Here is a 15,158-nt window from a genome sequence, read left to right on the forward strand (position 1 = left end):
ACACAAACCAGTCAACACTTCAAGTCTTTAGGGGAGAAGGTACTTGGAAAGATCATAGGATCATAGATTGAGGACTGAAAGGTTTCTGTTCGCACCCAGTTAGGAGCAAGCAGAATTAAAACCCAAAGAAGTGATGTGTCAATGACCCATTAACTTTCTCCCTATACCTCTTTTTCCTTCCCTCACCTACTGTCTACATACTTCAAGCACAATGGCTAAACTCTGGGCATTCTAAGTAACTGACTAGTACCACTCATCATGTTTTCAACCTACGAGTTAAAAATACTGCTTTTTTTTCAAGTATTACTTATTCACACAGTACTTCTGTAGGCCCTCTATTATGTTGGTTACAAAATGTTGAGCTTAATCAATTTAATTGAAGATTTACCCTTTTCTCAAAATATTGAAATACCTATAAATTTTCCAGAATCTCAAGTAGGTCTTTTTTCTGCAGTGTAATTTTTATAAAAGGTTAGATACATATGAATAAAATAATTCACAGAATAAAATAACAGGGAGAAAAGAAAAGGATTTGTATAGAATTTTTTAAAAAAGAAAAGGAAAGAAAACCGCTGGACACTATTTGTAAATTTCAAAACTGCTAATTTTTTTTTCATGTGAAGCATCTCCTTTATATTGAAATTTTTGTATAATGAAGTTTGCTTACCTTTTTTTTAAAATTGTTCAGTCATTTCAGTCTTGTCCAACTCTTTGTGACCCCATTTGGGATTTTCTTGGCAAAAATATTGCAGTGGGTTTAACCATTTCCTTCTCCAGCTCATTTAAAGATGAGGAAGTGAGGCAAACAGGGTAAAGTGACTTGCGCCAGGTCACACAGCTAGTAAGTGTCTGAGGTTGAATTTGAACTCAGGTCTGCCTGACTGGCCAGCACTTTATCCACAGCACTACTTAGCTGCCCTCACTTGCCTTTAAGACCATTTTGAAACTATCATAGGTACCTTTCAAGGATGAGACTCCTATAACAATAACATGTTTTAATTGATCAACAAAGAAAAAAACATTATTTAGAGAATTTGTAACCTATTGGGTTTGTTCTCCTTACTTAAAAAAAATTATTTTAGGAAGAAGTATTCAGACAAGATATGCCTTTGTTTTTGTTGTGGCTTGTTAAAGTTGGATCGTTATCTCTCATACCAAGCATAGTAGAGGGTTCAAAAAAGCCTGTTTTACACACTGATTGGATTCTATCAAAAATTTTAATTCTGTCTGAGATAACTAGAAATGTAGGGCAAAAAAAGTTTTAATTAAATTACAAGAGCATTTCTACCCATTATTAGCTATGACATTTACATTCTAGTTTGACCTCCACCAAATTCCTACTCTTATGCTTCACTGTGGTTCGGAAGTAACTCTAGATTCTTGAAGCCCATGCCATGGGAATGCGTGCACCTGTCATGTCCCATCAAGCTGGAAAGATTTGAGCCCAGGCTCCCTGATATGTCCATGATCCAGCTACCTATTTGAGAACATCAGGAGATTGTCAACAGGAACTCATGAGACCTGTGGAAAAATGGATGGTCACCAGCATCAATTGAGGAAGACATGGTTGAAATTGCAAATCTTTTGAAATACTGAAATATAAATAATATTTTCATTATATTTATCCCCAAGAGAATTCAGGGAGCTCAGAGGTGGGAAAAAATATCTCAGAGTCTGTCAAGTCCAACTCTTATTTGAGAGGAAAAAAAATCCATTCTACAATTCTAAATGGTCATCTTGTATTTGGCTCAAGACCTCACATAAAAAGGAACCCACTCTATTCCAAGGCAGCCCTTTCTATTTTGTATAACGAATTGTTCAAAAGTTTTATTTTGTTTTGTTTTTTTCTGACATCAAACGTCTGCCTTACTACTATTCCCACCTTTCTTAGTACCTAGCTTTCCTTATGATACCAAGAAGAATAAATCTAATCCCATTTTCTTTCATTTATTTAAAAACAACTATCATGTCCTTCCTAAGTCTTTGGTCCCCTTTAATAATTATAATAATAGTAACCAACATTTATGTAGCATTTGTTAAGTTCTACAGAGGCTATGTACATATGTAGTATAGTCTTATAAGATCTCCAACAACCCTGTGAAATAGGTGGTTTTACTATCTCTATTTTACCTCCACTACACTAAGCTCCCCACTTGCTAAACAAATCCATTTCCTTCCAAATCATTCCCATAGAGTGCTCTTAAGGCTTTCACCATCTTTGTCATTCTCCTCTGTATACTATCCAGCGTGTCAATGTCTTTCCTACAGTCAGAGGCCTAAAACTGTAACAATATCCCAGCTGTGGTCTGACCAGAGCAGTAAACAGCAAGATTATCTTCTTGGATACTGTCTCTCTTAATGTAGTCTAAAGTCACATTAGAATTTTTCATTGCTATGTCATAATGTTTGTTGTTGAGCTTGCCAAGATTGCCCACTAACCTCCCCCACCAAGTTCTTTTGCAAATGAACTACTATCCAAGCATTCCTTCTTCCATTGATATATATAATTCGATCTGATTTTTTTAAACTCTAATATAAGACTAGCCTTCTATCTCTATTAAATTTCCCCCCATCAAATTTGTCCCAGTGTTCTAGGTTGTCAAGACTCAGACCTCCTAAACCTCAGGTCAACATCCTAGCATACGTAGCCTATCCCCAAAGTAAAGAATTCTGATAGATACCCATACTGAAGCATTTATGTGTAATATGAATCCAGGGCTTATTAGACTTCTGGGCTCTTGTAAAACAAGTACTTTTTAGTTGCATTATTAGGATGAGCACAGTCTGACTGTCATAATGGAAGCATAACAATGTTAGAGCTGGAGAAGACCTTACTGGTGACCAAATAAACCATTGTTCCTTCATAAGAAAGTTAGCATATGACATTATGACTCAATGGCATTCTGTGAATCTCTGCATTGTATGTGACATCAAGGCACGTGCAGTATGTTGCTCCAGTAGAACTTCCCAATGGATAGTGGGACCCAAGTATGTTTGAACCCAACTTTTTAATGATAACTCACCATGAACTAACAAACCCTTAGAGTAAGAATGCTTTGTATATCAACCTCAGCAAAAAGGGGGAATATTGGAGATTTGAGTAGCTCAAAAATTAAGATTAAAAAAAAGAAGTACTAAATCTTTCCAAGATAAATGCCTGGTGCCTTCTGATTTCAAATATAATCAAAGACCCTTTCGCAAACATGGCAGCCCTTATCCAGAACAATTTAATGTAGTCAAGTGTGCAATGCATCCCAGGAAAGTGTATTTCACTTGATTGGTTTCACTCTGTTTTAACAGTATTTCTAAAGTCCCCTTTTCATACCCAACTCAAACCAAAAAAAAAAATGCAATATAGCAACCTTATCTATACTGGTGTCTCATTGGCACCAATCTGCCCTGACCTTAGACACAGGCTATTGTTAAGGGTATAACGCATTTACATATTTTGCAATAAAACATCAGTTATTTGCATTACTGTGTCAAGTTTTATTTGATTCTTTCACCTAAAAATGACTCATTTTCCTTTCTTGTATTTTAAAAACCAACTACTCTAAGCTTGTTTGAGAATAATCAAAAATTGCCCATTTAGCTAGAAGTCATTTTCTTTTCAAAAGGCAAATGTTATTTAATCTTTCAGCTGTTCATTGTGCCATCATAAATACTTTCTTTTCAGCACAGTTGTGGGGACTGAAATGAGCCCACTAATTGCCTCCCATTTCGACTGACATGTGGTGGTTTAGTGGAAAGAGAACACAGCAGGGAGAAGGAAATAGGAGGCTGAGAAAATGAGAGCTAATTATTTTCACTGCCTCATGTCAGGCTCTGTGTCAGCCTTGTTTTTACAAACTGGAAGGTTTAGCACTAAATAAAACAAACTGGCGTCATGTTTTTATATACTGGCAGTGTCATAGAAGCAGCTGCACATCTCAGAGACAATATAATGCCTGCATTCGCATGGACACCATCTGACAGACACTGTGAGCCACTGTTAATGAGGATATCGCAGTGGTGCCAAGTGAAAGGTGCTGAATTATGTATGATTCTTCATCAGTACAGCAATAGTCCTGTACATCATTATGAGACATTGTTTTGCTGAAGAGATTAAAACATTCTTAGTTCCAGACCCTGCAACCTATACACACGAAAAGAGGTTATTAATGGAATTTTTAGGGAGAGTTTCTTGTGGATTTCTTTTTTGGTTTAAAAAAAAAAAATCTCATGGGACAAAGCCATCGTGGGTCATGACACAGTATATCTAAAGAAGAGAAGCAAATTAACCATACTTGTGTTATCTTCCTTTTAAAGGGAGCATAATAAAATATAGTGTAAGCGGGGTTATCCATAATGATAAATAACCCAGGTGCTGTCGCTGGAGGTTCAACTCTTATGCCTTTAAAACAGCAGGTTTTAGCAGCTGAGCTAGATAATAGCTAAGAATGGGAAAGGAGCCTTTGGAGGCTGGAATCTACAACATCTTACTACTTTTAACACCAGCAGGACCAGCATTTGTATCATATTTTTGTTTCATCTTGCATTCCATTTGAACATCTTGAAATATTCAATTTCCTGCTAAGATGCCATTTCCAGGTTTTTCCCCCTCTTGAATCTTAAAAAAGTTTATGGCAACCTCCGTGTTTTAAAATGGGCTCTAAATGTTTGCTTCCTTCAAGACTCAGGGGACTCTTAAGAAATGGGTTTGATCATCTAGGTTCCTAAAAGGTATATAATTGTCTTATCTTCCCATCTCTCAGTCTGGTTTGGTTTGGGTTTTGTTTTTGTTTTTTTTTTTTCAGTTGGGGGGGAGGGTCAACTTAAATCACCCTTATTGATCTTATTCTTTTCATTCAGGTAAATGGTAATAGTTATAGTGAAAGCTGAGTTTAATTAATGAATATCCTAGATCACTGATATTTCTTCACTTTTCTGCATTGAAAAACAAACAAAAGAAAACAAATCCACAAACCCCAAAACTCTTCTCCTTAAAATCAAGGTTGGAAACCATCAGCTAGTTTTGTCTAAATCCTTGGTAATTCAAAGACATTTAAAGCTTTGCAGATTAGAAGTTATCCTTCCTCTGTTCTTTTCTTTTGAGAAAGTTTGTCTTGATTTGACAGAGAGAGGAAAGTGGAAAAGAAAGTCAGGGCTTAGAAAAGTATCTGGCACCACTTGGAGCTACATGGAATGCCAAGTTTGCCAACAGTTTGTGAAGGGTGTAGCAGTGGCTTCCTCACCAAGCGATATTTATTTTAGTATTAACTGAGTGTTGTTTAAGATGCCGTCTGATCACAATGTATGAGTTTATGTTTCATTTGAACAAAAATTTAACACCAGGAAAATATTCACATCACCAGAAAGGGTCACAACAGTTGAAACTGGCTTAGTTTAGATCCATTCTGAGTTACATATTCACCATGTTCACACTCCTAAAATATTCAGGTATTCCAATAGCTACCTAAATTACTCTCATCCTTTGCACTCACAAGAAATTTAATTTAAAGATAAAATTTTAGCTGTATCAAGTGAAAAAAAATCTAGATGTTTGCTTTGGGTTTGCATCCAAATGCAAATTATCTAGGTACTTTAAGACCAGAAAAGATTGACAAAAGGCAAGTCATCTAAGATGAGTAGCTGCTGCTTACCTGAGTCCAGCCACTCTACCCATTGTAATCCCAAATCTTTTCCTATTGATTAGCAACTTTTTCCCCCAGGAGTTTGTTCTCATATGGAAATTATTTTGTCCAGTAAATTTGCATTCATATACAAAGAAGACCATTAATTTGTTGTACTTCTTTTTAAAAATATAATCAAATGTCTTAATAGTAAGGAGGAAACTTATCCAATGAGTTTGCATCTAAAATATTTTCCCCTGTATTGTTTTGGTAGGTAATAAAGTAGCTGGTACCTGGAATTATATTATATAGACTATTATATCTGACTGGGATCTTAAGGACCAACTAGAGCCAATTTGCAAATGAAGAAACTGAGGCCCATACAGGTTAAGTGACTTGTTCAAGATTGCATATCTATTCAGTGGTGGAGCCAAAATTTGAATTGTAAAGGACTGACCTAGGAGCAATGGATGGAAGGTTCAAAGAGGCAGTTTTAGGTGTGGATAATAGCTTTTGGTAGGTAACAGGTTCCTCCTTCTTCTAGAACATGTTAAATGACCACTTATTTGTTGGGTATGTGTTTAGAAGAGATTCTTAGTCTAGTATAGGCTGGACTAAATGGCCCCTGAAATTCTGAACTCTGAGATTCTGTGATCACATGAACCTAGCCCCCTTGTTCCCCAAGCCCAATGCTGTTTATATCATATTGCCCTATCTTGTTACTAGAAGCTTTAAAAATTACTAGAAACCAATATTTTTTTTTCCTTTTGAAAGATGAAACTTTTAGACGACAAATATTTATATATAGGCTAAAGATTGCCTAGCTAGCTAAAGATGGCCTGGCTAACAAAACAGTGATACAAAACTAGGAAAAAGTAGACTCTTCATGTAACTCTTCAGATGATCCATTCAACAGGCCAATTCTCCCATTCAGTTCAATTATGTTCAGAAACCATTTATAAAGTTCCTAGTAGGTGTTAGGCAGAGGGAAAAAAATGAAACAGTCCCTGTTAGCAAGAAGCTTGCAATTTAATGGGGGAAGTGGGAAGGGAGATATTTCAGTGAATTGTTATTTTTATTTAGGAAATACTGATCTAAATTATGTTCAATCTTACTAGTCAATTACATGGCATATACCAACCTCCATTTGTTCAGATTTTCCTTTATTTCATGAGCCCCCATCTTTGCCATGGGGTAATGGGGATTTGTGCTCCATTTCTACCACCTTATTTGTCTTTGGAGAGTTGCTCCTTTTTCATGTAATTTTTAGCCTCATTTCTAAGGAGGATGAGCAAATCTCAAGGACAGGTTCAAGTGCCACTTCTGATACATTGTGACAGTGTGACCCTGGACAAATCACTTTATCTGTCAGCACTCATGGCAATGCTCTGAGACTAAATTGTCTCAGAAGAAGGTGCCAGCCTGCACTTGGTAGAGTGAGTTTGCCCACTCAGGATCTCCCAGAACCATTGAAATTGCTTATTCAGTTCCTATTCCCTAGTCCTCTGGCTATATCTATTTCTCCAATCCATTGCATTGTTTATTTGCATGAGCATAGAGAGAAGATAGAACTGAGCCAGAAAGAAAAGATCTTATGTAGCGATGACCTTCAAGTAGTCTTTTCTTAAAGTGGGATTTTTTGCATTTAAAAAAACCCAAACTTTTCTCTATTTCTCATCTAGGAAGGTGAGAAGTAGAGGAAATAGTTTGGTTTTTTTTTTTGTTAATTTCCCCCAGTGGGGGAAAGAAAAAAGTCTCATAACAAATAAGCATAAACAAACAAAATAAATCCCCCCAAAAATATGTCTCAGTCTGCATCTTGAGCCTACATTTCTTTCAAGAGGTTGTTAACCCCAAGCATTGATTCTTACATCATTCCCCCAAACAAAGCACCATATTCCTAGGAAAGAATAAATCAAGCTGAAAAGGACAGGAGTACCTGAAATCAGAGCTGCCCCTAGAAAAAGGGTGAAGCTTTTCTAAAAATACCCTTACTTCTCCCTTTCTGTACCTTCTCCTTCATTCACCCTCCGGGACTCAATAATGCTGCATGGATGTCCAAGCCAACTTTCCCCAAGGACACTTCCCCCAGTGTTATCTCCCCTCCTTGATGGCAACTCCCCATACTGCAGAATTTCACTCTCTCCCTGCAGCCAATGAATCCAGCCTGCCCTGTGTGCCATGCCCTCAGATCAGTGCTTAGTGGCTCATCGGATAAACTCATCTGTACTCACACATTTCTTAATGGCCAATCATGCCCGAATGTATTATGCTTTTCATTTAACACTTGTGTTTTAAACTTCAGTGCCTTAATCCACAGGACTGAATAACTGGCCATTTCATACATTCATGACAGAGTCCTAGGGAGAAGGAATTGGGGGCAGAGGGTCTTTGGGGGCTCTTCAAATCTCACAATGTAGGTAACTATTCCACTTACTATCTGACTAGCTCTCAATAAAATTCACCCATAGATGTTCCATTCAGTCTGAAAGTTGACTTTTGGATATTTTGTGTCCAGAATCAACCTTCCAAGCCAAAGATTATTATGAGAATCTGTAAAACATTTTGTAAACCATGAAACCTAGATAGGCATGAATTATTATTATTATTTCTTGTTAATGAGATAGATAATGCACCCCTTATAATTTTTATGATTGTAGCTTTCTTTCTTTCAAGCTCCTGTAAAAGACTGTGAAATTGTTGCTTTGTAATCAGTCCAGGTATTTCCATGGATAACAAAAATATTAGAGCTAAACATATCTAAATCTACAAATTAAGCGCAAGAAGGGTGGGTTTTTTTGCTTTTGTCATTGTGAATGTCATCTGATTCCATTTATTTGATCCCCTCCCTCCCCTGCAAGGAAGCCCCACTCTTCATTGTGAAATAGAAGTGACCCTGGCATCCAAAATGCTATACCAGGTGACCACAAGACCTAGCAGGTCCTACCAAACCAGAAGGGCTTCGGATTCAGGGCTGACATGTACCATATGTGTGACATCCAAGACCAACCCTAGCTAAGTTCAGAGATGCTTATCATCAAAGGGTTAGCTACCAAGTGATGATGATGATGATGATGATGATGATGATGATGATGTTATGACTAAAATAAGGTATGAAAATTATCTACTGAAGTAAGGAAAAGGTTGAGATCTGCATCTGTGAAGAGATTATACACGTAGATAAAAATCAGAGATCCTTGAAATACTGAAACATAATAAAATGTATCCACAGATGGGTAGCTCAAGGACTTTTGAAATTCAATTCAAAAAATTTAATTCAAAAAGCATTTTTGGAAGTATTACCATGTTTGAAGCACTGCACTAGATCCCTTTCTTTCAAAGAGCTAACAGTCCATCCAGTAGGAGATCATACAATCATATATTTAGAGCTAGAATGAACCTTAGAAACCATCTGGTCCAACTCCCTCCTTATACAGATAAAGAAACCGAGGCTTAGAGATATTAAGTGATTCACTCAAGTTCACAAAGCTAATGTTTAATGTTCCTGACCTCAAGTCTATCTCTTATCACTTACAACAAAGGTGTTAAACTCTGTGGCCCCAGAATGCCACCAGCAAAAAATATGATTGGGAAATACTTAACAGAATATATAAAAATGCAATACAACATAGTTGATGGTAATTTATGATTTTCTACATCAATATGCAGCCAGCAAGGATACATTTCTATCTGAGTTTACTACTACTACTCTACACTGTGCTTCCTTTCAGATGAAATATGATTTAAAAAAACATTAAATTAAATATAGAGTGTAAAAGTATCTGAGTGGTATAAAGTGCTAAGTGTTCAAAGGCGGGAGGAATCACTTTTGAATCAATTAATCACAAAGCATTTATAAAGAGCCTACTATGTGCCAAGCATGATGCTAGTCACTAGGGATACAAAGGGAAAAAATTAAACAGTTCCTATGATCAAGGACCTTATATTCTTTTGGGGGAGAAAATGTGTATGTGTATATGTATACATACATATGTATGAGAAAAAGTGTGTGTATATATGTTTATATGTATATGTAGTGAGAAAATTTGTGAATCTGTATGTATATATACATATATGTATTGAAAAATGTGTATGTATATACATATATATGCGTTGAGAAAATGTGTATATGTGTATACATATGTATGAGAGAATATGTGTATATATATATATATATATGTATCCGAGTAAATGTGTGTATGTGTTTGTGTATATATGTGTGTGAATACATATTAATATATACAGAATAAATATAACTTATGGATAAACAGGAAGGGCACCGAGAAAAATATGATGTTTGAGCTGAGCCTTCATGCTTGGATTTCAACTGGCAAGAATGTAGAGGGAATGATATGAACAAGAAAGGGAAACCAGAAAGCTTAGACTGTCTTTGGGAATGGTGACTATGATATTTTGATGTCTAGAATTCTATCTTGGGGTATTTCAAGAAATGCTATTTACATCCTAGTATTCTAAGACAACTCTAAAATTGTCTAGGCTAACTAGCTAGTAAAAAGGCATTACAGTCATTTGGAATTGAAAGAAATTAAGAGAACACTTGAATTGCTATATTTATGGAATGCTTTAAACATTAAAATTAATCAGTCTATATGGAACAAGTTGTAGCAGCCTCTAAAGTACATTGTAGCTAGATCAGGACAAATAGGAAATTCAATTAGGAATTACATTTCAGTGAAAATTGGGATGTCATACTGAGACACAGTATGGCCCAGCGGATAAAACTCTGGACTACGAGTCAGGAAGACCTCTGAATCCCATGTCATACATTTACAATTTATGTGACCCTATGCAAATCACTTAACCTTCTTCAGCCTCGGTTTCCTCTTCTGAAAAATAAGAATAATAACAGTACCTTTCTAACTTCTTACTATTTATGTGACCCTAGGCAAATCACTCAATCTGTCTCAGCCTCGGTATCCTTATCTTATGGGGATAATAGTAACACCTATTTCATAGCATAATTCTTAGGGTCCTTTGAAATGGTATATGTGAAACTTTTTGTAAACCTTAAAGCTCAGATTGATATGAGCTATTACTACTATTAACTTGTTGATAAAATAGATCATTCTCCCTTTCCTTAAAACTTTCTTGACTGTAGCTTTATTGCTTCTTTCAGTATCTTTTATCCTTAGTGTAAAAGTCTTTTAAATAAGAGAAAAAGAATAACATAAAAATAGAAGGGACAGGGGAAGCCAGTATTTAGCTCAGGGTTTCTCAAAATAAGACTTCAGGAAAGTTGAACAGAGTTCCAAGTTCCCAGTTGTAAAGGATTAATGAAGCTGAACTCGCTAACAGATTTTTTTTGGTGATTGTACTGGTTGTTAGTGTTATGGTATACCTCTTTGTCTATAGCATAGTATACCTCTTTGTATATAGGTATAGCATACCTCTTTGTAACCTGCCTTTCCCCTCTTCCCTACAGTCAAGGAGTGGCCAACAACATTTACTGAACTCATGTGACTTTTCATAATTTCCTGTCCTCATACCCTTCTCATCAAACTTCTCTCCCTCTTGGCTTTCTGGTTATCTTAATAGAGGGAGGAACTAGACTCATGACCCTCCTGGTAACGGACTCCTACGTAAGGAAATACCTTCTACCCATGGAGATTGGTGCTATCTCTGTAATTTATAATCCTAGAGAGTTATCTAAAAACATTGACATCAAACTCAAATAGAAACAGGGGCCTTTAAATCATACGTAAGGACCTTTGCAGGCCACATATTGACTTCATCTTAAAATACGATATTGCCTATGTTTTAAAATATTTTTATTTATCTCTTAAATATTTTCCAATCCCATTTTAATTTGGGCTGAGCCATTTTAGGGAATATTATGGGTTTCAGGTGCCATCAACATGTTTGACCTCTCTGACCTAGAGCCCTGAGTGGTTAAGAACCTTATTCAGGATCACACAGTCTTTTGAATGAGACATGGGACTTGAGGCCAAATCTTCCTTTTTTTTTTTTTTTTTTTTTAGGTCTTCCCATCTTTGAGACCAGCTTTCTATCCACTATGCACACTGCTTCTCACCTTTATAAATTATCTTAATAATAATAGATCACATTATTCTTATACTTCTTCCTCCTCTACTACAACATGGAAATTTTATTGGTGAGTGTGTGTGTGTGTGTGTGTGTGTGTGTGTGTGTGTGTGTGTGTGTGTGTGTGTGTGTGTGTATTTAAGGGAAGATTTAGATCCTGACCTATTGTAGGGCCCAATCCCATCTCCACCCTGCTGGAGATTATGAAATGAAATAACAAGATAGATAAATGCATATCCTCAAACACATTTCAAAATCTCCTTCTAAGCACTGTGCTTTTGGCCTAGCTTCATTTCCATATTTGCCTGGCAAAGGAAACAGAGCTAAGGAAAATTCTAAAGCTTTATTACTTAACTGCCCCGAGGAAGTTCCTGCTGTTTGCAAGTTGAAACACTTCCTAACCCTCCTGATTTTCTCAAGGCCAATGTTGCTGTGGCAGCTGAGGACCCAACACAAATAAACACAAAAAAGTACTCTGTCAACAGTAGCCATGTAGCTAGTCCAAACGAGAATAAGGCTGGGGCTTCAATTTGATTGAATGAATCTTTTCCCTCACTAATTATCTCTCCATTTTTTATGAATGTGCTAAGCAGAGAAAGTTACTCAGGTCAGAAGTTTGTCCAGCTTTGTCTAAATGAAGGTCCAAAACCCCCCTGGCTGTCTTTTGAAATCAATAAATTTTCAATAGTGCTTTCTTGATTATGTTCCATAAAAGCTTAACACACTAAGGAAAGACATTCTAGGTGGACTCCTATGAAAATAAGTTTTCCAGTTCTAACATGAAATACTCAAAATCTTTTGGAGTAAAATATTTTAATTAAAATAATGAAATATCCAATTCAATACATATATCTTGGGTCTGCACTAACAGAAGTGTTATAAGGACCATATTGGATTTAGAGATGAAAGAAATCTGTGCTATCATATGATCTAATCTTATTTCACATGTAAAAAGATTTTGTTGTTCACTCATGGCTAACTCTTTCTGACTCCATTTGGGATTTTCTTGGCAAAGATACTGGAGTGGTTTGCCATTTTCTTTTCCAGCTCTTTTGATGGATGAGGAAACTGAGTCAAACAGGATGAAGTAACTTGCCCAAGGTCACATATTTAATAAGCATCTGAGGCCAGATTTGGAAGATAAGTCTTCCTCATCTCAAGCCCAATTGCTCTATCTACTACCATCTAGCTGCCCTGGCATAAGAATATTTAGGCCTGTGGGAATAAGATAACTAACCGAAGGTTACACTAATAGTAGACAGCAGAGCACAGATTTAAACCAAACTTCCAGTTCCAAATCCAGTGTTCTTTCTACTACCCCGGAAATTCATTCAAAGGCATTTCTTTACTGAACAGGGCATTGGGGGTGGGGTGGAGAGATGGCATGTGGAGAGAAATGCTTTCAATAATGCTACATTCAGAATAACTTATGGGTTTTAAAACATTGAGATTTATGGGGGGAAAAACTGTTTCACTTCCTCAAGTTCTTTAATTTTGTTTTTAATTCCAGGATTGCAAGTGGAAAATGTATATGGAGTTGGATGGAGATGAAATTGCTGTAACCTACATAAAGGATGTGACATTCAACACTAACCTACCTGATGTAGAGACTTTAAAGATGACAAAGGTAGGGTTCTATTTACAGCTTAAAAGCTTTTATGAATTCATGGATCTCAAACAAAGACATTAAAATACTCCAGCAGTGCGCTTTTGTGCCTGTCGACGCTCATATAAGCTCAGACTCAAGCTGATTGTTAAAAGGCACATTTTATTTAGCAGATTGGGATCATAATAGTTTTTTGTTAAAATCCCACTTATGCTGCATGAACGATGAAGCAGGGCAGGAAAGAAATCATTTAACATTTTTCTTTTCTGACTTCCAGGTTTCCTTCCCCTTAGTCAGTTATTTACAACATTTAAAGGAAAAGACAATGCCAACAATAAAAACATTGAGCTCAAACTTAGGTTCATTTCAAACTTCAAAAACCTTAGAAAAAACACTTTCTTGCTGTAATCTTTCTTCACTTTTCCCTGGAGGCCAGAAATAAAGATATACATGAAAAAATATGGGAGTCTTGGATAAATTTTTAATGAATCAGGCCTTCCTATACTCAAACCTACAAGTGTTTGGGAAGAACATCTTTCATTTTGTCACAGCTCCAGTGTAAAAACAAGTTACCTAAGGTACCTGAATAGTGCAGCACTATACGCAGCAGTGAAGTGGCACAGTGGATAAAACTCTGGACCGGGAGTCAGGAAGACCTGAGTTCAAATCCATTCTCAGATAAGTACTAACTGTGTGACCCTGGGCAAATCACTTAATCCTGTTTGTCTTAATTTCCTCATCTGTAAAATGAACTGGAGAAGGAAATGGCAAACCACTCCAGTATCTTTGACAAAAAACTATAAATGGGGTCACAAAGAGTCAGACACAACTCAACAACAACATACATAATTTAATACATAGTATAATACAGTTTACATAACACTATACATAATGCAGAATTCTGACCAAGAACCTATGCTGCCATCACAATCCCACTCTAAAAGAACATCTAATAACTTAGGGCCCAAGGGTCAATGTGTAGTGTGAGTAATCATTCAGCCACCTTGGTGAAGAATATTGGCTACAAATGATAATCCAGCCCCATTCAGTGGTCAAAACTACATACCAACAAGATGATTCAGTGAAAAAAATGGGAGGTACATAGCAAAGAAGTATTCAGAATGTCAGATGGTAAAAGTCATATTAAAACATAACATATAAAAAACTTAAATAGACATGATCTCATTGATGTGGACAGCCCCTCCAATGATGCAGATTACAACCCATTCATCCTGTATAGCCCTTTTCCCTATTTTTCCCATAAATTCACCAGAAGGTGCCTCCCCACTATAGAGTCCCTCTCCCCCCACCCCGGATCTCAACACATGACCAATCCATGTTATTTTTCAAACATACTCATATTTAATGACATCCTTTGGAGGATAATCTATGTGGTGAGCAAATCAGATCAGATTTTTCCAGCCCCTTAGTTTCTAAATGTGTATAAAGTAACCAAAGGTCCAAATCTGTATTAACCATAAAAGATTTCATTAGGAGAATGTTTTATTATTGGGCCTCTCTATGTAACTAGAAGTTATTCCCACATAATTGTTTACTTTTGAAGATGATTATTTAGTATTCACTTTCTTTTGTTTTGGGGGGGAAACAGACACTGCCTCAGTTGTTTTAAAGATCTAGAAAAAATATTTTCTCTTCCTCCCATACACTTTGAAACAACAATAGCTCATACCATGGAGAAAAAAAGCAAAAAATATTTTCTTTAGTGGTTTAGACTCAACCATCAGTCAGTCAATCAATCATCAGGATGATAGGTGGCACAGTGGTCAGACCTCTGGGCCTGTAGTCAGGAAGACCTGAATTCAAATCTTGATTCAGACACTTACCAGCTGTGTGACCCTAGGTAAGTCATTTAACTT

The 15,158-nt window shown here is 36.4% G+C and overlaps 1 protein-coding gene across 3 annotated transcripts in view; it reads left to right on the plus strand.

Annotated features, from left to right (window-relative positions):
- MAP3K20 (mitogen-activated protein kinase kinase kinase 20) overlaps positions 1–15,158 on the plus strand; it is a 209,835-nt gene that overhangs the window by 179,709 nt on the left and 14,968 nt on the right. For all 3 annotated transcript variants that reach the window (XR_011967694.1, XM_072612348.1, XM_072612349.1), the window contains exon 17: positions 13,186–13,302. Coding sequence is in view for 2 of the 3 variants with exons in the window: in XM_072612348.1 (XP_072468449.1) it covers positions 13,186–13,302 (117 nt within the window). In the remaining variant the exon portion in view is untranslated. The remainder of the gene's footprint in view (positions 1–13,185; positions 13,303–15,158) is intronic.

The sequence above is a fragment of the Notamacropus eugenii genome, chromosome 5 (genome assembly GCF_028372415.1).
Source record: "Notamacropus eugenii isolate mMacEug1 chromosome 5, mMacEug1.pri_v2, whole genome shotgun sequence".
NCBI lineage: Eukaryota > Metazoa > Chordata > Mammalia > Diprotodontia > Macropodidae > Notamacropus > Notamacropus eugenii.